General features: G+C 36.7%; 1 protein-coding gene across 1 annotated transcript; it reads right to left on the bottom strand.

The window, feature by feature from the left end:
• Window positions 1–20,240: 20,240 nt before the first annotated feature.
• LOC124988570 (elongation factor 1-alpha 1-like) lies at window positions 20,241–21,768 on the bottom strand. Its single transcript, XM_047558160.1, has one exon. The coding sequence runs from the start codon at window positions 21,751–21,753 to the stop codon at window positions 20,365–20,367; it is 1,389 nt and encodes a 462-aa protein (XP_047414116.1). The 5' UTR covers window positions 21,754–21,768; the 3' UTR covers window positions 20,241–20,364.
• Window positions 21,769–22,214: the final 446 nt, after the last annotated feature.

Raw genomic sequence — 22,214 nt, 5'->3', positions numbered from 1 at the left:
TTTTTTTTTGTTTTGTTTTGTTTTTTTCAATCATAGTTTATGCCACCAAGACACAGACAAGTCAAGCACAGTACCTGGCAGACATGATCTTGTTGGATGCTGGGCATAAGATGATTGCAGCTGTAGGATAAGCACCTAAACACATGGGTATAACCATCTAAAAGTAGGAACTCTTATTTTGTTCACTGTTGTATCCTTGTCATAGTTTCCTAAAGTTGTCATAAATTTAAAACAAACTTGGTGACTTACGACAACAGAATTTTTATTTTTCGTGACAGTTCTGGAGGCCAGCATTCTGAAATCCAGATTCTGAGAGGGCCATACTACTGCAGGTTCTAGGATGGAATTGTTTCTTGCTCCTTCCATATTCAAGTGGTCCAGATATTCCTTGAAGCATAATTCCAATGTCACATGGACATCTTTTCTATGTGTGTCTGTGTGTTCTCTTCTTATAAAGAAACTAGTCATTGGATATGAGGTCCGTGCTATTCAAACATGACCTTCTCTTAACCAATTACATTACAAAGACACAATTTCCAAATAAGATCACATTCTATAGTTTCATATAGACAAGAATTTGGGGGATACTATTTTTAACCAACTGCTATCAGAATACTTAGAATTCATGTTCAGTATAGAGTACATAGTAATATTTAATATTTAATAAATATTTGTTCAATAAATGAATGGATTCCTGAAGAAATGAAATTAATAATGGACATTGAGAGATCACATTTACAAAGCACTGACTCTAATCTGAATTCATCCAGAAAAGGCTTTCAGGAGGATATCACTTCCAAGCTAATGTCTTTAAGTCTACTTGAAAGTAAGATAAAGGGAGAAACAAGGAAATGAGGACAAAAGGAAAGAGTGTATCAGACCGAGTAGATGGTAAACACAAAGGCTCCATGCAGGGCATTCAAAGAGTTGCAACCAGGTTAGTGTGCCTGGAGCATGCTCTGACGACGTGGAGGTGGCGAGGCCTCACCAAGAGTGGTCTTGTAGTGTTCTGTCACAACTGGCACTAACTTGGTCTGGTGCTCCACAGAGGTTCACATCTTTCACATCTTCCTCCCCACTTCTTCACATTCGCCTCCCTCCTTCTTTTCTTCCTTTTCTTTCATCTCCTCCTCTCCTTCTCTCCCTTCATCTTTGCCTCAGATACTAGACACTTGAGTCAAGTATTTCTATAGGCTGCTGCACCCCAGGTATTCCTTAGTTAATGCACCCACACACATCAAAAGTTCCCACCAGATTTGCCACTTTTCTGAGTCAAATATCTGTTCTCAAGAAAATCAACTCTAGAAACATATAACTGATGTTCTTTCTATTTCATTCAAAATGGTATACTCTGAAAGTCAGAAGTGTTCACTGGCTATTTGTCATGATAGCATGTTAGCTTATTATGGATGTAATCACATAAGACATATTTAAAGGTGGTCCTGATGGGATGGAAAAATATGTGGAGGGATGAAGGCTGAAAGGCAGCCCCTGGGGGGACAAATATAAAAATGTTAATTTCTTGTTTATCTGAGTCCTCAACATATGCTCTCTAGAAAACCTTGTTTTTATCAAGTTCTTTAATTTTTTTTATTTGTTCTTTTTAGTTATCCATGACAGTAGAGTATATGTTGACATATTTATACATACATGGAATATATCTTATTCTGATTAGGCTCCCAGTTTTGTGGTTGTACATGATGTGGAGATTCACTGTGTGTATTCATCTACGTACATAGGAAAGCTAACTCAGATTCACTTCACTGTTTTCCTATTCCTGTCCCCCTCCCTTCCCTTTATCCCCCTTTGTCTAATCCACTGAACTTCTATTCTTTCCCCCACCCCTTGTTGTGTGTTAGCATCCATGTATCACAGAGAACATTTGATCTTTGGTTTTGGGGGATTGACTTATTTTACTTAGCATAATAATAGTCTCCAGATTCATCCACTTTCCAGCAAATGTCAAAAAGTCATTCTTTTTTAATGGTGAATAATATTCCATTGTGTATATATAACACATTTTCTTTATCCATTCATCTGTTGAAGGGCACCTAGGTTGGTTCCATAGCTTAGCTATTGTGAATTGCACTGCTACAAATATTGATATGGCTATGTCACTGCAGTATCCTGATTATAAGTCTTTTGGGTATATACTGAGGAGTGGGATAATTGGTCAAATGGTGGTTCCATTCCAAGTTTTATAGAAAACCTCTTTAAAAACTGTTGGCTTAGTGAAACTGGTGCATGAGATGATTTTTAAAAAAAATTCAGCATGATTGTAGAACTACATCAAATAGGTAGGCTAACCCACCACCTTCTTTTCTGCCAGCTGCAAGGTGACCAGATGGTTGAGATTCTGCAGTCGCATCTCTTTCATACTACAGCACTTTGTGTTTCTTCTTGCTACATCCCTTATGTTTATCCCTCAGGTCTCAGCAGAGTAGATAAGAACTGTCAAATATGCCCTCTTAGAATTTCCATGGACATATGAAGTAATACAGAGGTCAGAGGAGCACATGGGCTCAAGAACTACAATAAGTGTAAGACTCCAAGCTAAGTCCTTGTCCCAGAGCTGTGGAACAGTGGCCCCCACAGGCTGGAGCATGGTGATGGGGGTGAGTGTGGACAGTGGCCAGGGAGCCTGCTATGCCAGCTTGAGTCTGAAGTGCAGCAAGCCAGGGCCAAGGTGAGCCAGGACACATCAACCTGTCCTGCCATGATGGCAAGGCTTGGTCCGGCCTGACCAAGTATAGAAACCTACTCCACACAGTGCTGCAGCCAGAATCCCAGCATCTGTGATCCACCAACCTAAACCTGCTTCCCAATCAAACATGAGAAAATAGAATTGAAGCAGACCTGAGTGGAATCTGAAACTCAAAGGTTAACCAACAGCATTGGTACTCCTCCAGATCTTGATTAGCGTAAGTTTGAACCAATAACATTGACCCAAGTGCTGTATAAACCCATAGACTAGCATAGTCAGACAGTAACCTGCCAAATGGTTCCTCTTGGCTCTGCAAGATTTCTGTTTTTATTCTCCACATTTAAATCTTATTTCTTTCACCCTTGCCTTCTGTTATCCCATGGATTCCATTCTTCAGATTTGTTCTACAAGAACCTGGAAAACAGTTGGTGGTGAGCTGCTAGAGTCTATCGCAACACTGGAGGGCATAGTCCACATTAACAGCTGCAATGTTGAGCTGCCACAGGCCACTCAATGGTAGGGGAAGAGAACTGGGCTTTGGCAGCTGTGATCCCTGAACTGATGCAGTAGCATTCGCTACTGTGATTAACTACTAACACTAAAACAGGTTTTCTTGGAGAGCTTGCAGAGGCTGGAAGGTTACATGGACTCTGCCCACCACAGAAGTAATGAATCAATTTCATTTCAAACTCCAGTTTCATCTTTTGGCACCCAATGGGGCTGATTGGAAGGTGAGTGAAATGGACCAACAGAATCTTCACTTACTTCCTTCGGGAGTTTATATTCCTTCTACAAAATCTATATTTGTCCAAATACTGGGCACCTGTCAGCTAGTTAAAGGTGTTTAGCAAGGCTGCAGGGCTAAAGGCTTACTGGAGAAGCTTGCTCAATCCCCTTCATCTCTGATGGAGGAATGTTGACCCAGCTCTGCTTCAGCTTCTCTCCATGGAACATGAACCAGGTTGAGAGATTAGTTCAAACATCCACTTCTTTCTTTCACTTTCAGACTGACTTGGCTGGATGGTAGAAAGTGTTCTCACCTGATGTGTCTTGGATCCTGAGATGACGTCTTCATCTGATCAGAGGTCTCTGGGGTAGAGACAACCCACTAATCCCCAGAGTATGAGCCAAGCAGGCTCTGTCTGTCTGTTCCTCTACTAATAAAACTTTTCTCTCATGTGGGCCACAAAACTCATGAAGACTTAGGTTTCTTATGCCTCTTTGAATTCCAGTTGTTCACTAGAATCCATGCATAGGGTTATTGGGAAATTTCAAGTCCTTGAGTGCCTTTTAGAACCCAAACACTATTCTTGCCCCTAGTGTGCTCCCACTCACAAGAGGTTTCCATTTCCTGGATTTCCAATCCTGCCAGTTTCCCTAGAAAGAACCCCAGGGATCTCATAATTATAATTGCCCTAAGACAATTTGTCCTTTCCCCACTACCTACCAGGTTAACTAGGAAAGGAGAGTTCATCATCTACTCTTCTCCTCTGGGACTCAGATTTTGGTACCGTTGCAGTAGAGACATTATCCCTGGTCCTATAAAATATATTCCCTTTTACAACAAGTAGAACAGGACTTTTGGGGCTCTAATTATGAGTATTATGACAAATATAGACATCAGGAAAGGCTAAGAACTTGTACAGAGCACAAGACCCTGGGGAACATGACTCTTTCTTAGTATAGTAACTGAGCCCCTCCCAACACACAACCCCCTCTACAGTGCCTCCATAATTGGGGGTAAATGCAGTACAGAAAAACCAGGTTTCTCCTTTTAAGAGGGAAATGACACAAAGAAAAGGCATTTTGGGTCATGTGTAGGTAAAAGAGCTAATCCAACCAGCCCAAATCTTAATCCAGCCTCAATACATGGTTGCTCACATTTTGAGGCTCATGGGAGATAAAGGAAACTTTGAATACTTCTCACTGGTAAAAGTGACTAACCTAACCAGCAGGCCTCAAGTGGTGGCTGACAATGGCTTCGAGATCCATAGGTTATTGAGGGATGCCTTAATCTGGTTCAGACCATGAAGGGATACCTTCTTCCCCTTGTCTTTCAGAGGGGTAACACTCCATCTGGTACAAGCACTCACATACTGGGGTTCCTTTGACCCTCAAGACCTAGGAAGAAATGCCTAACATTTTTCAGTCCAACCCAAATACCAGTTGGAATACAGGGAGAGATGGCCCCTGAAAAAATCACAAATTATGACTCCTTCTTACAGCTAGACTTTCATAAGTCATTGCCCAAACTGGCTCAAGACCAAAGAAAAAAGTGTCACCTTTAAATCCAAACCACTTTAGACCTTGTACTCTGGGATTCTACTCAGTAAGTTTCTACCTAAATGCTACAGGAAGAAGGAAACAAAGAGAAAGGGCTGACTCTGACCTGAAAGTGTACTGTGGTCTGATGAAGATCTTCTATGTGCTCCTTTCCTAGAGTTATTACGGCTGTTTCATATTTTTCCCCTCAGTGGAGGGGGCGGTGGAGAAACCTCTATCTTTTTTGAGTCAGTTTTTCTGAATTTGCCTTTTATCCTGCATTCCTAAATTAATATATTTTCCCCAATTAGTCTTGCTTCATCTAATGGGAGAGTTTTAGCCGTGTTTTTCTTTTTCCTCCTGTCTTTCATTAATAGGCCAATTTTTCAAGGGTTTAATCAAATACACTGGAAAAAGAAAGATCTCCCTTACAGAGTTCTAAGGAGATAAATAAACATTGGCAATGCTAGGAGTAAATCTGACCCCCATGGAGAAAAAGTGGCCCCCTGAAACCATTGATTTCAGGGCCCACCGTGGCTGACAGACTTTACTCCTAACATCTCCAATTGCACAGGTCATATGTTGAAGTCATAATGTAAAAAATCTGTGACAGGCTCTCTTTTAATTTCTAAAGGATTATATCTGATAGATGGTTGTGAAATCTCTTTTGTGTCTTATCCGAGAAGACCTAATATCTGCTAAAAAGCTGCCAAACTTGCTTTTTGTCTGTTTTATGTATATTTGTGCATACTTGTGTATCATACATTATAACTACATACACACTTACATCTATATATCATTTACATGGTACCAGAATTGGCTTATAGATAAAAATGAGTGTACATAAATTTTTTTAAAAATGGATCAAAAGCCTTTTAATTTGCATAACTTAAATAAAATGTTAACAAAAAGGTCAATTTAAATTGGTAAAAGCAAAGATGTCTTTGAAATTACTAACACATCTTTTCTAGGTGGTCAGCCAGTCAATGCAGTGTTAGTTTCTATATAAAATATTTAAAGTACCATGTCCATTGCTTTAAAGGATTTTTCTCTGACAAGAATAACTGGCTAAAAGTTAACTAGGCTTATCTGAGTTCTTGGTTTTCATGATTAATGTAAAGTTCTTAGCTAAACATTTCTTCATAAATGTGTGTTAAAAAGAGACATTTAATGCTTATCAAGATAATTTCTTGTGTTTCTATATATTAGGAAAACTAAATGTTAAAAATTAGAGTTCTTTTGTGTTTTAAGTTCTTTTAAACCATTACTCCATAACTGGTTAAATAAGCAACTGTTATTTTAGGTTATTACAATAGAGTTGACACCCTAGGTACATGTGATTTGAGATATGTGAACCAACAGAAGTAGGGATTGAGTTTCATCTCAAAATCCAGTTTCAAATGCAGGGCAAATTTATGAGATCTACAGACCCCTTGTTTCAGCTGACTGTGCGAAGACGTGAGCGTGGCAGCTGTGGGGAGTGGAGCTAGCTGGGAATCAGAAGCAGATATTCTATTCAAACATAGAGCTATTCCTTTGTTCGGTCTGTTTTATTACCACCCTTGCTTTCAGGTCATTGGTTCTACTGAATCTACAAAGTGAGGTATTTACTATGTCTGCTCCTGGATAAGTCTCCCAGTGTGCAGGTCTCCCATTAAGCTGCATCTCCAGGACTTCCTTGCTTCCCAGAAGGCTGAATTCTTTACACTCATTCATTTAGTCCTCAGTCAGAAAACAGAAATTAACTCTAGTTATGAACCTTCTACACATCAGGCACTAGACCCTTTTCATTGGTAATTAGGGAAACAACATAACAAGCTATTATCACCTTTCTAAAAATAAGATTTGAAAGGTTACACAGTTAGTAAGAAGCAAGGCAGAGATCCAGCACAGATATGTCATACTCCAAAGCCTGACATTTTATGCTTTATCTAATTTCATATATATTTAGTTATTTTGTTAACTGCTCTGTGGCTACAAATGTCTAAAACTTGGATCAGTAATTGAAGATTTCAGAGAAACCAACAAGCAGTCAGAAGACCCTAGCTTTATTCTTTATTTTAATTATTTATTCACTTACTTATTTTTGTAGTTCTGGAGATTAAACCCAGTGTCTACTGCATGAAGCAAACTCTCTACCACTGAACTACATCAGCAACCCTATTCCTGACTTTACAAGCAACTTTGAAAATCTCATTATACCATCCTACAGAGGCAGCTTCCCTCAGCTACTTGGTAATATGGTCAACCCTCAATTGCTAACAAAAATTTGACTAATCTTAGGGTAGATCCTGAAAAAAGGATCAAGAGTAGATACATCTGTTTTTACTACATGATATTTACAAGTATAAAATGGAATTTATATTATCCTAAAAGTTTTACTTCAAAAAATTAAAACAATAACTTCAAAGTAGAGATTTTTTTTTCTCTAGAACTAAAGAGACATAAAAAATTTAAACAAAAAATATGATTGTATTGTTTTTCCCTTGTCTCACATACTGGAAAATAAATCCCCTGAATAATTGAGAGTTGACTATTAAAATCCACACCATCTTTCAACTCCTAGAAGTAAAGTGAGGTGTAAATAAATGATTTATGAAAAGCACAATGAACTAATTAGTAAAAGGGATGTATTGTACATTTTCTTATTAGTATTAATTAAAGACTGTGGACTAAAATGTATTGATGGAAAAATATGGAGTCAGAGTAAGACAGCATCTAAGTTCTGCTAGTCATCACTTCCCACAAACATTTCAAGTTGAGCAGATATTCATGTATCACGCTACCAGCACAAGAGCTAAACAAGTAAGTTTGCTGTATTCACATGATGTTTTTGTAAGCTTCTTGGTAACCACAAAGCAAAATGCTGTAATATGCAAACAAAAAATAAATAAGAAGTTAAAACACATTACTGGAGTAATTCACTTAACTATCAAGGAAGACTATAAAGGAGGGAGAAAGGAAGGAATGAACTACAACAAAACTAAAAACAAGTTGCATAAAGGTTATAATATGACCTTACTTGTCAGTAGTTTCCTTGAGTATAAATTGTTATGGTTTGGAAATGTCTGCCAAAGTTTCAGGTGTTGAAGGATTGGTCCCCAGTGCAGCAATGTTCAGAGATGTGACTTTTTGGAAGTGATTGGATCATTAGGGCTCTGACTTCATCACTAAGTGAATCCACTGATAGATTAATAATTTCATGATATTAGTGGGAGGTGGTGAAAACTTTAGGAGGTAGGGCCTCATTGGAAGTAGGAGGTTACTAGGGGCATACTCTGGCAAGAGTACTTCTTATTCCCAGCCTCTCTCCATCTCTCTCTGTCCTTCCTGTTCACCATAAGTTGAGCAGCCCTTCATTATAATGCTCTACCTCACAAAGGCTCACAGTGATGGAGCCAGACCATAATGGACTGAAACCTTTGAGATAATGAGCCAAAATAAATCTTTCCTGTGTAAGTTGCTTTCTCAGGTACTTTTTTTCACAGTGATGCAAAGTTGACTAACACAGAAAATGTATTAAATTCTCCAATTGAAAGACATAGAATGACTGAATGAATTTAAAAACAAAATAAAACAATACCCAACTGTCTGTTCCTTACAAGAAATTTGCTTAACCTCTAAGAACATATGTTAACTGAAAGTGAATGGATGGAATAAGATATTCCATTGCCAAGAGAAGTCAAAAGAAAGCAAGAGTAGCCATACCAATCAGATAAAATACACTTTAAATAAAAGCCAGTAAAAATAAATGAGGCCATTATATATATATTAAAGGGACCATTTCAGCAAGAGAAAATAAAATTTCTAAATATTTATGTGCCCAGTAGCAGGGCACTCGAATATATATAGTATGTATTCATAGATCGAAAGAGAGAGAGAGAGATTATAATACAATAATAGTTGGGAAATTTAACACCACACTTTCAGGAATTAACAGATCATCCAAGGAAGAAAATTAGCATGGAAACATCAATGTTCAGTTGAACCCTCGACCAAACAGACCTAACAGACATCTATAGAACATTTCATCCAATAGATACCAAATACACATTTTTTTCTCATCAGCACATGGAATTTTCTCCAGGATAGATTCATGTGATAGGTCACAAAATAAGTCTGAACATGTTTAGATATTAAATTAATGTTGAGCATCTTTTCTGAAACCATGATGCAATAAAGCTAGAAATCAATAGAAAGAAACATATTGGAAAGAATAATGAACTTAAGCACAGTAAATGATCTCAATGAAAGTGACAAAACATAATGAGAAAACTGAAGTGGACACAAAAATGTGGAAAGATATCTGATGTTCATAGATTAGAAGAATCAAAATTGTTAAAATATCCATACTACTAAAAGTGATTTTCACATTCAATTCAGTGTATATAAAAATATCAATGTGTTCCACAGAACTAGAAAACACAATTCTGGAATTTATATAGAACCACAAAACATCCCCAAATAACCAAAGTCATTGTTAAGCAAAAAGAACAGCAGGAGGCAATATATTATCTGACTTCAAAATAAGCTACAAACTATAATAATCAAAACAACATAGCATTCATATTAGAAACAGACCCATTGTCAATGGAATCTGGACCAAATCCCATGCATCTATATCCAACTGATTTTGGACAATGGTGCTAAGAACAGGCATCAGAGACAGTTGTTTCAATAAATGATGTTGGGGAAATTGGATAAACATATGTATGTAGTTATACATGAAGGTAGACACCTACTGCTTTAGTCAACTTTTTTGCCACTATGACCAGAAGACCTGACAAGAACAATTAGAGGAGGAAAAGTTTGTTTGGAGGCTCACATTTATGGAGGTCTCAGTTCATAGATGACCAATTCTGTTGTTCTGGGCTTGAGGTGAGAACATCGCAGTGGAAGGATATGGTGGATGAAAGTTGCTCAGGACATGGGTACAGGAAGCATAAATAGAGAAAAAGAGAGAGAGAGGGAGAGAGAGAGAGAGAGAGAGAGAAAGAGAGAGAGAGAGGAGAGAGAGGAGAGAAGGTGCTCCACTCACCAAGAACAAAATATATACCCAAAATGAACACCCCATAATGACCCACTTCCTCTAACCACAGCATACCTGCCTGCAGTTACCACCTAGTTAATCTCTATCAGTGAATTAATGCACTGTTAAGGTTCTCATAACCCAATCATTTCACCTTCTAAACTTCCTTGCATGGTCTCACATGTGAGATTTTGGGAGACACCTAAAATCTAAACCATATCTCTGACTTCCCTCCCATTCCAAAGATCAAGTCAAAAATGAATTAAAACTACAATGTGAGACTTAAAACAATGGAAATACTAGAAGAAAACACAGGTAAAATGCTTCTGGACTTTGGAATAACCAAGGATTTTTTTTTTTTTTCAACAAGGTCACAAAAGCCCATGAAATGAAAGCAAAAATAAACAAATAGGATTATATTTTAAAAGCTTCTTCATGGCAAAGGAAACACTAAAGAGGGCCCAGAGACAACTAAAGAAAGGGAGAATATATTTGCAAACTATACATCTGACAAGGGGTACCTATTCAGAATATTTAAGTTCAAAATCTCAATAGCACAAAACAAAACAAAATCACAAAAACAAATAGCCCAATTTTTAAAAAGAGAAACAGATCTAAACAGACATTTCTCAAAACACACAAATGGCCAATATGACATTGTATGTTCATCATCATGAATCATCAGGGAAACACAAATCAAAACCATATTGAGATAACACCACAGTGCAGTAAGAACATCTAATATCATAAAGACTAAAAACAAATAAGTTTCAGTTATGTATGACAGACTTGAAACCAAACCCTGGGTCTAGCAGAATGATGTTGAACAATTACTTTCCCTGGTTGTCTTGAAAATACCTACTATGTCAAAAGACTATTGGGGGAATTGAGTGAGGTAACAAATTTAAACAGCTTAACAAGTGCCTTAACAAGTGAGTAAGCATTTACTAGTGAAAATATTGAGAAAAGGGGACCTTGCCCACTGTAGGTAGGAATGTAAATGATTATAGCCACCATGAAATACAGAATGGAGATGCCTCAAAAAAAAATTAGAAATAGAACTACCATGGGATCCAGTAGAGATCCAAAGAAAATGAAATCAATATATCAGAGACTTCCATGTCCATTACAGTACTCTTCACAAGAGCCAAGAAGTCAAAAAAAAAAAAAAACTTACCAGTTCATCAGGTGATCCATGGATGAAGGAAATACACTACATATACCCAATGTAACACTATTTAGCCATAAAAAGAATGAAATCCTGTCATTTGTGACAATGTGGCTCCATCTGTAAATCATTACATTTAAAATAAGTCAAACACATAAAGTCAAGTACCTCATGTTCTCACTCATATGTGGATTCTAAAAAATTGATCTCATAGAAGTTGAGAGTAGAACAGGAGTGACCAGAGGCTGGGGATAGTAGTAGGGACAGGACAGGAAAAACTGATCAGTAGGAACTAAGTTACAGTCAGACAGAAATCAGTAGCTCTGGAGTACTATTTCACAGCATGGTGACTAGAGATAAAAATTACATGGTGTATTTTTGAAAAGCTAGAAGAAAGGATTTAGAAAATTTTCACTATAAGAAATGATGCTACTTGAGAGGATAAATATATTAAAGTTGATCTAAACATTATGAAGCATTACATGGCATGCCATTGCTATGTGCAGCATTTGTTTTCTCGTATCAGTTAAATTTTTAAAAAATTAATGAAAAATATAACATGTCCACATCTCAACCTACTGCTTATAACATCAAAGATCAGAGACATAACATACAAAAATTAAGGAGACAATATCCCATTTGCTAGGCACTTAAGGATAACCATTTTGCTCAATTTTCCATTAATATGGCATAAAACTATCCAGAAACCAAGCAATACCTTTAGCATTTGTTTTAATAATGGAGCAGAACATTTAAAGTACTTTTTAAAAAATTGGCCTAGTTTTCAGCAGGATTATTTTTATATTTGTGAATTTGTTTATCAAATATGAACATGTGTCTCCTCCATTGGGTGGTCAATTAAACTTAGAGATGTGCTCTATTTCTGACAAAGCTGAAGATGTTTTCAATATTGTTCTCTTGTTTGAGCAAGTTATCTCAAGAACATGGTAATTTTTTTAGTAGTAACTAATACTTCTAACTATAGTACAAAATTTAGCTTTCTGCTGAACTACTAAATTAAAGCTTTTGTTAATTATTATTGACCTTTACAAACCTTTCCCCTTATTTGTGATGGCAACGGAGACTTTTGTTTTTTTCTTATGTGCAGATGGAAAAGTTTCAGTTATGTACGACAGACTTGAAACCAAACCCTGGGTCTAGCAGAATGATGTTGAACAATTACTTTCCCTGGTTGTCTTGAAAATACCTACTATGTCAAAAGACTATTGGGGGAATTGAGTGAGGTAACAAATTTAAACAGCTTAACAAGTGCCTTAACAAGTGAGTAAGCATTTACCAAACATGATTCTTCTTTGCTTTCTCCAGCTGGGCTACCCCATGTCTCTCTGTGTAACCTGCACTGTGGTAAGGAGTCTGGGCAACCCTTCTAGTTATTCCTCTTCTCTTTTACCCTTCGCTGGTTCTCTAAATATGAAATGAGACTTGGTCTGTTCAAGGTTTTTCATATTCTCAATAAGAAATCAGTTTTCATTAAGACTATTTTATGTGCCACTTTCCAATAATGTGTGAGGTTAACATTTTCTACTTCTATCATTACAAGATTTGTGATCCATTCAAGTCCATTTATTTGACTTAGCCTCTCAGACATTTCCTCAATCTTCCTGTCCACCCAGTAGTGAGGATTGATGGTGCCTCCTGAGTGTGGGGCTCCCTGGCCCTCTCTGATCTTGCAGCTTTCTTAGGAAGCACTCTGTCTTTTTGACCAGAAGAATTTTGATATTAGGGTGAAAAAAGTCTAGCTGGGAAATAAAAAAATCACCCTTTACTCACTTTAAAGGAAGTACATTTTGGAGAGCTTTTTGGTTTTCCTTTTTAAGTTTTTCAGATGTTCTGGTTTATACATAAGAATATTATTTTTCAAATTCAATAGGAGAAGGAAGAATGTGAGGCGACTTGTTACAAACTTTAATGAGTCTGTTGCTTATGTTTAATCTTGTATTAAGACTTAGGATACCACTACAAGATTACTCTGTTTTAAATTCTTTCTTCAGCATTCATTCAATATTATTGATCCTCATATCTTGTACTTAAGAGCATGCCAATGGACACCTGCTTAAATCCCCAAAGATCTAATGAGGTATAATAAGGAGGGTGTTTCCTTACAGAGATACAGGCTTCCTAGAAATAGTTGGCACTGTGGACATTAAGCTCTGGGGTGTGGTAGTGTTGATAGACCCAGATGTGTAACCAAGTCACAACCTCTCCAAACAGTTCCACAGCAGGCAATTAGTAAGAATGACTTTTCTTCTTTTTACTACAAGGAAACTATCTATTGAAAATATGAATGTGTAAGTTCTGCTGATGAGGTAAGGTTTAAGATGTCAGAGGCAGTTCTTTCAGTACCTAATATCAACTAAGCCTTTTTCCAACATCTAGTCTAATGTGTTATATGTTTATTTATATTTAATCAGTCTTCAGACATCCATTCAACAGCTAGTTTTCTGATAGTGCTGCAGCTAAACTTGAAACACCATTTTTTTCTTTCCTACTTATACATAATCTGTTGTTTTCCCAAAATACTCGCTACATCTTGTCTGTTTCCTGCTACCTTTATTGTATGTTTTCTAACATCATTCTTATCATTCACACATTAAAAAGACCTCCATTTTATAACACTAGAGTACTTGCCCCTTGAATTCAGATTTCTTCACTACTGTCATTTTTGTCCAAAGTTAGCATATACAAATAATAAATACATAAATAAGTTGTTATGAAAAATTTTGATTTTCATGGTTTCCCTTTTCTAAAATGAGTGAACTTAAAGAAACAAATACTGGAATTGTCGGTATACTTTTAAAATCAAACATGTACATCTTTGTTTCTGATTTCAATTTGTAAAATACACTGATATACTTGGGTTCATTATTTAGATGTTCAGATTCAACCAGGTGTATTTAGCATCTTAGTTGACAGATGAACTCTTAACTACATGAGGCATGTTAAGTCCTTAAATACAAAATCTTAATTGTCAGAAAAGAATGGGAGAAAATAATCTTCTAACAAAAACATATTTGCTTTTGTTTTCCCCTAGTAAAAGATGAATGAGCCAATGGAGAGTGAATATCCTTATTCCACAGACTGGATGAAAGTTACAGTCACGTTCCAGCAGAATCCTCTACCCCAGGGAATGCACCTGAGCCATTTCTAATCTCTTTGATAAATGCTGCTGCAGTTCAAGTTTCAGAATCAATTGGAGAAAAATTTGAAGTGGGGCTTCTCCCAAAGTAGTGGCAGGTCTGTTCTAGACAGGCATACATAGTAAATCAGAGTTTTCACATTTCATTGCCTGGAACTAACTCAAACTGTCAGTATGTGGCCAGGTATAAATGGTTCAGTAAAGATGGAGGATAGTAAACAGCCTGAGCTTCAGTATTAGATACTAGAAAATAACTTGAAGATCAAGCTTTTTAGGAAGTAATCAACTAAGAAAAATCAAAGCTAATGCCAATATTAAGATTATGATGCCAAGTACACAGGATGCAATATTAAAATGGAGCCAAATAGTCATTAGTTTGCATAAAGAATAATTATAAAGGAAATATCATTTATTAATTTGATAAAAATAGTTGCTGGGTATATGTGAGTAACCAAGGATTTAATTTATATATAAAAATAGTAAAGTGACAACTGCCTAAGGGATGATAGTTTCCCAAACACAGAAACTTTCTGGGAAAAGTCTCTGAAAGCACAAGGACTTCAGTCTTAAGCTCATCCTAATAAGATGAAATCTGAAAATATCCTTTTATATACACCAACAAAACAAGGAAAGGTAGCCAACTTTAAATTTGTAATTAGAATCAAAGGAGGCAATATGGCAATTCTAAAATTCTAAAATCTGAAATGCTTCAAAATCTGAAATATTTTGAGTTCCTACATGTTGCCATAAATGGAAAATTCCACACCTGACCCCATCCAGTGGGTTGCATCAAAACATACACTCACTAAAAAATATTGTATAAAATGATCTTTAGGCTAAACATATGAAGAATACATGAATCATCAATAAATTTTGTGTTTACACTTGAATTCCATTTACAAGACATTTCATTGTGCATATGCAAATATTCCAAAATTTTTTCAAAATTGCAAATCCAAAACACTTCTGGTACCAAGCATTTCAGACAGAATGTATATTACCAAGAGTCCTTACTTACAACTTCTTACTGCACTCACCCTGTTGAATGCTACAATCAATTATGAACAGTATTTCTCATTGAATTTGTTGAGTTACTCTTACCACACTTGATTTACATTTTTTTCTATGAACTCTACCTCTTTATCTCATCTACATAGCCCCCTCATTCCACCTTTGTAAAGTACTTCCTGATTAGTGAAAAGTCAAGCATCTGTCCTTCTGCCTCTATCTTTTCTGATCCCTATTCCAAATTTATTTTTGAACACAGTTTAGCTTAGATTCAGGAGCCTTTACATGTGATCCAACTTCCTTTCGATCTTCCTTCAGTTATTTTAAATCAAACTGAATAATCCCAGAATTTTATTTGTAGATCCTCCAAAATATATTTCCAGCTCCATTCTTAAAAACAAACAGGTGAAATACCATTCTTATACTTAAAATTTAAAATAATCACTTAACCAGTCCATGTTATATTTCCTTGATTGTGGAAATATAACACAGGTGTGGTTATATATTTCCTAGGTGTGGTTTTATATTTCATTGGTTGAATGGGGAGCTGCAGTTCATATGTAAAACTCACACATTGTCAGTGACTATAATGGACATTCCTGAAACTTGTGCTTTCTTTTACAATAACATCTTTTTACTTGTTATATATTTCTATTCATTCCTCAAGATCTCTGAACTTTTAAATGCTTTTTCTAAAATATCCTTAAATGTGTTCTATTATCCAAGTTCTTGAAATATCCACTCTCACTTGTTAGGCCTGCTGCTATAGAAGATCCCCTAAAGCTGGTGAGTTAAAGACCTTGTCCCCAGTGTGTTGCTATTGCTATTGGGAAGTGATAGAAGTTATAATAAGTGGGGCCTAGTGGGAGGTCTTCAGATCACTGGGCCAAGTCCTTGAGGAGGGCTGTTGACCTCAGCCCTTCCTCTGTCTCTCTTTTGTGTGCAGTTTTGCTAGGCTCTGCAGCAACCATGTGCTGCCTTGCCAAAGCAATGGAGCCATTTTATCAATTGTCTCACTTCCTCACAGGATTATGAATCTTTGGAAGTCACCAACACAGATTCAATTATCATGGTATCCCTTACTGTGGGGTCAGTGGGAATGAATAGTGAACACAGATTTCAGGGCTCAATAAGTATTTGCTGAATTGAAATGGATAAAAGTCTTCTTCAGTTACCAAAAAAAAAAAAAAAAAAAAAAACCCAAAGAAATAAAAGAATGAAAATTTTCTTGAAAATACAAAGACAATACATTTTAATGAACAAAATTGAAATAGGCACTTTTTTTAATCTTACTGATTCCTACAGAAATTAAGAACAAGGGTTTTCAGTAGAAATCACCTTGTTTCTAGTCTTTCAATTCTCAAAAGATGAGTTAAATGCTCTTTTTATGTTGGCAGTTTCCAAATCTATAACTAAAATACCACTATAGTTGTGATGAATGCTTTGATTCCATTTTTAAAAATTAGTTTATGTAGTTTCTAAAGTCACTATGCCCAGAGGCTTTATATTGAAAGATGCAATTTAAAAGTAAAACAAAACACTTACAAATAAACTAATAAACCTACACCACTGTGTAAGAGGAGACAGACTAATCAAGAATCTGCATCGCAGCCCCTGCTGGTACAAATGTGTATAAAAGAGGAAAATGTTTTGAATTAGAAGGCAGAGAAACACAACAGTTGATATTTGAAGTGTATAAGCATGATTTGACTACCCCAGGGTGCTGACATCTATCACCCAGTCTACTCAATAGGATCCTATTTGATTCACTCGAAAAAATTAGACCCTTCCTCCAGCCCTGGCACAGTGATAAAGGATTCCAAAAATAATGGAAATAAAATGAAAAGTGAAGATCACATTTTTGGGGGGATAATACATAAGTTACATGCCAGTTCCTGAAGATTGGCTTCCAATTCTCCATGTTGAAAAGTATCCTGGAGCCCATTTCCAGAGTCAGTGGGAGAAAATACCATGGAAAGGTCAGTGGTAGGGGTGAGGGTAATAGCACACAAGTCAGCTATTAGCGAAGATCCGGGATCCTTTGGTGGCACGTTGTAGGCACATTCAGCTCAAGGCCCTCAGTTCTCAATTCCCACTGTGAAATTTCTATACATGCATGCATCACATTGGGTCCAGGAACAACTAGGCAGTGGTATAGTAATCCATGAGAATGAGGTCTCAAATAATTTCATCTTCATCTATGTCTATAGTTTATGTCTATGCCTTCCCACTAGAAACCCTGACATAAAGTGGATGACTACTTATTACCCCAAATGGGACCTCCATACAAACCTTCAACACCTTTAAAAGAATAACTAAAAAATGTCAAAAAATTTGCATCACAGATCTTAGGTAAGATACTTTTTTCATAGGTATTTCTGTCTTTCAACAACTGATACCCATACCAGTTTAATCTTGGAGTTATAAATAATTGTAATTTTTATACTTATTTTGATACACTCCCAAATTTTACTCCTCCAAAGTGTTTCTACTAACCTGCAAGAATAAACCTTTTGTCTCACTCAATGGGCCTCACTAGACTTTATACAACTATATAAAGTTGTTTACAGTCACACCACCCAACACAATCTGAACACTCAAAGAGATTAATATTATAACTGTGGGTAAATTATTCTTTCATTAAAATCTTTTTTATTCTTTTCATTTTCAAATATTTCATTAAGTGAAAATTCTTTTGACTTGTAATGAGGCTGAATCTGATAGATGGTATATATACCCACAAATTCAAAGTCAGTTACATATTTGGTAAAGTAATAATGAAAATATTCTTCTAAAGAATATGAGACTTTATCAAGTAAATTATTTTAAGATCAAATGGGCCTAGCCTATATAGAAATTGCAAACACATAAAGCAAAAGCAATCACTAATGATTGAAAAAGAAGCCTACACACTGATTGTTTTGCAAACTTGAAAGTTGTTATAATAAATATAGCCTTATTTATTAACAATTAAATTTTCGACTTACACAGTACTAGGGAAAAATTAATCAGATTTTGTTACGTTTGTTGTTACAGGAAGAGTAGTGAAAACACATTTTATATAACCAATTCATATACCTTGTTTCCTATTTCATTGGCACCCAGGAGACAAAGCACTAATTAGTAATATGTACCTTCCTGGGAGGCAATATGTTGAAGTCAATGATTAATTACATTTGGGAACAAATTGCAAAACACTTCATTGCTTTCATTTTTATCAAATAATGGATATTGAAAAGATGGTACATCAACATCCATTTAAAACTAAGTATCCAGGAAAGAATTCTGTGTGAAAAATATAAGCATACATTATTGACTCTTCTCAAAAACAAAATGAATTGGGCTAAAATAGAGAAAACAATAGAATGTATAAAACACTACTGCTAATTTTATTTGGAAAAAAGTTGATAATGTTCATTGAAACTCCATGTCCCCAAGGAATAGCTCTGTGATTGTCACATTGACTATATATTTGTTATGTATCTTTGGACAAACCAGTTACATTCTTGTATCTAATTACATTGATTTGGGCATTATTTTTCACCAGGATTCTGAAGTACCAAAAACTCTAAAGAATTACTTACCTGAGTAGTACTCAAGAGCATGCCTCTCTCTCTTGTTCCAAAATTCTCTATTTGGATCTATGCAAAGAGCCTCCAGCATGCTCAACATAAAAATTGACAATTTATTGTTTAACATCACTCATACTCCTCATGAGCTGTTTATTGAAACTGAGCCCTGACACAGCTGTATACATCCTGCTCCCTATTCACATTTAAATGTTCAAACTACCAAATGACATGCCCACTTTACAGACCATGGATGGACTAGAAAAGTAACATCAGCACCCAGGAGCAGAGGCAGGAGAAGAATTTACCACTGACATTTATCACACTGCTGGTGTGGTAGTGTTCTTGAAAAGCATGCCGTTACTACTTTTGGTATCGTGTTTGTGTTTTCATTATTGCTTGCACCTGGTGTGGACTACTCCCACTTCTGCCCTGCCGCCTTGGTCTGCCACTTTCAGCATCTGTGTCCCAGAAGCAGCATTCTCATTCTCCACATAAACATAACACATTAGGTCTTAACTCTAACTACTGGAGGAAAAGTGGTTTGTTCAGGGCCAGGGAACATGAGAAAGGCAAAAGCTTATATAAAAGTGCATTCTCGAGATCACTGCGGTGGCAACAGAGGCTCGTTGAGAAGTATACAGAAGGCCTCCCAGAATTGTTGACCCAAATGCTAAGAACTGCAGGACTTACCCTCTAGATTCTGTACTAACTTGGGGATGCTTACCTTAGAACACTGAGAGATAAATCTAAGAGATTTATTTTTCTTTCCCCTCTTTTTTTTTTTTTTTTTTTTAACATTTAGTGGTGGTTATACTAGTAGTAGTTTGCCATTTTTATCCACATAGCTCAAACCAGACCTGGGTGAGGGACTGTGATGTAAGACACCACCTGTCAGAGATTACTTTGATTGGTCAGTATTTGTAATGCCTTATAGTTTTAAAGTGCTTTCTCAAATTTACTTACATTTTCACAGTGACAATGTGGAGTTGATATTTTTAATTATCATTATTTTTATTATCATTATCACCATTATTATACTTTGGAGATGAGAAATGCTTGCCTCAAACAACACAATTAATAATCAGGAGAGCAAAAAGAGCAAAAATTTGAACTCAATTGTAGTGCCTTTTCTCCATTATTTGTGTTTTCTTCTTCTTTTTTTTTTTTTTTTCTCATTAAACTTTTGTTTTAATGGGTCTCAAAATTCTGTGACAGATTTTTGGTCAAGTTGTTTCCATTAAAAAGTACTGATTTTAAAAACTAATAACTTAAAACTGCCACACACACAAAAAAAAACAAATGGTCCACAAAACATTCTCCTTTCCTTCTGAAGGTTTTATGATGCATTGTTATCATTAACCAGTCTTTTACTATTAAACTTAAATGGCCAATTGAGACAAACAGTTCTGAGACTGTTCTTCCACCACTGATTAAGACTGGGGTGGCAGGTGTTAGGGGTAATATTCATTTAGCCTTCTGAGCTTTCTGGGCAAACTTGGTGACCTTGCCAGCTCCAGCAGTCTTCTTGTCCACTGCTTTGATGACACCCACAGCAACTGTCTGCCTCATATCACGAACAGCAAAACGACCCAGAGGAGGATAGTCAGAGAAGCTCTCGACACACATAGGCTTTCCTGGAACCATATCAACGATGGCAGCATCACCAGACTTCAAGAATTTAGGACCATCTTCCAGCTTCTTACCAGAACGGCGATCAATCTTTTCTTTCAGCTCAGCAAACTTGCAAGCAATGTGAGCTGTGTGACAATCCAGTACAGGGGCATAGCCAGCACTGATTTGGCCTGGATGGTTCAGGATAATCACCTGAGCAGTGAAACCAGCTGCTTCCATTGGTGGGTCGTTTTTGCTGTCACCAGCAACATTGCCACGACGAACATCTTTGACAGACACGTTCTTGACATTGAAGCCCACATTATCTCCAGGAAGAGCTTCACTCAGAGCTTCATGGTGCATTTCAACAGACTTTACTTCAGTTGTGACACTGACTGGAGCAAAGGTGACCACCATGCCAGGCTTGAGAACTCCAGTCTCCACTTGGCCCACAGGGACAGTACCAATATCACCAATTTTGTAGACATCCTGGAGGGGCAGACGCAAAGGCTTGTCAGTTGGACGAGTTGGTGGCAAGATGCAATCTAAAGCTTCAAGCAGTGTGGTTCCACTGGCACTGCCATCTTTACGGGTGACTTTCCATCCCTTGAACCAAGGCATATTAGCACTTGGCTCCAACATGTTGTCACCATTCCAACCAGAAATTGGCACAAATGCTACTGTGTCAAGGTTGTAGCCAATTTTCTTAATGTAGGTACTGACTTCCTTAACGATTTCCTCGTATCTCTTCTGACTGTAGGGTGGCTCAGTGGAATCCATTTTGTTAACACCGACAAATAGTTGTTTCACACCCAGTGTGTAAGCCAGAAGGGCATGCTCACGGGTCTGCCCATTCTTGGAGATACCAGCTTCAAATTCACCAACACCAGCAGCAACAATCAGGACAGCACAGTCAGCCTGAGATGTGCCTGTAATCATATTTTTGATGAAGTCTCTGTGTCCTGGGGCATCAATGATAGTCACATAATACTTGCTGGTCTCAAATTTCCACTGGGAGATGTCAATGGTGATACCACGCTCATGCTCAGCTTTCAGTTTATCCAAGACCCAGGCATACTTGAATGAGCTCTTTCCCATCTCAGCAGCTTCCTTCTCAAATTTTTCAATGGTTCTTTTGTCGATCCCACCACACTTGTAGATCAGATGACCAGTAGTGGTAAACTTGCCCGAATCTACCTGTCCGATGACAACGATGTTGATATGAGTCTTTTCCTTTCCCATTTTGGCTTTGATTTAGCGGTGGTTTTCACGACACCTATGTTCTGGCGGCAAACCCGTTGCGAAAAAGAAAAGCTTGTGTTTTCTTCTTTAAAAGAAATAATAAACATATTATATCTACCTTTTTTAATACTTACCACTTACATGCATGTGATTTGAATATATATATAACTATAACTATATATATATATATATATATATACATATATATATATTAAGTTTGAAGAAATGAGGGCACAATTGATTTCTGGGTATTAATTATAAAAATAAAATAAGCCTCATGATGTGAGCCCAATCCATGCTAAACTATTCAAGTGATTTAATTTGTTATGGTCTGTGTACAGCCCGCAAAGGACAAGATGATAGCCAGCCTCCAAGTATTAGCCTGTAATAGATTATTCACTCTTAAACAAGTTATCTGCCATGTGGTGAGACAGACACATCAGCCATTCTATGGATAAATT

The sequence above is a fragment of the Sciurus carolinensis genome, chromosome 7, assembly GCF_902686445.1.
Source record: "Sciurus carolinensis chromosome 7, mSciCar1.2, whole genome shotgun sequence".
In the NCBI taxonomy this organism is placed as follows: Eukaryota; Metazoa; Chordata; class Mammalia; order Rodentia; family Sciuridae; genus Sciurus; species Sciurus carolinensis.
Note: the sequence above shows the minus strand (reverse complement) of the source record. Positions and strands in the feature narration are given on the sequence as shown.

Bases quoted from the DNA above. Each gene is read 5' to 3' on its own strand.
- LOC124988570 (XM_047558160.1), bottom strand. From the start codon at position 21,753: ATGGGAAAGGAAAAGACTCATATCAACATCGTTGTCATCGGACAGGTA.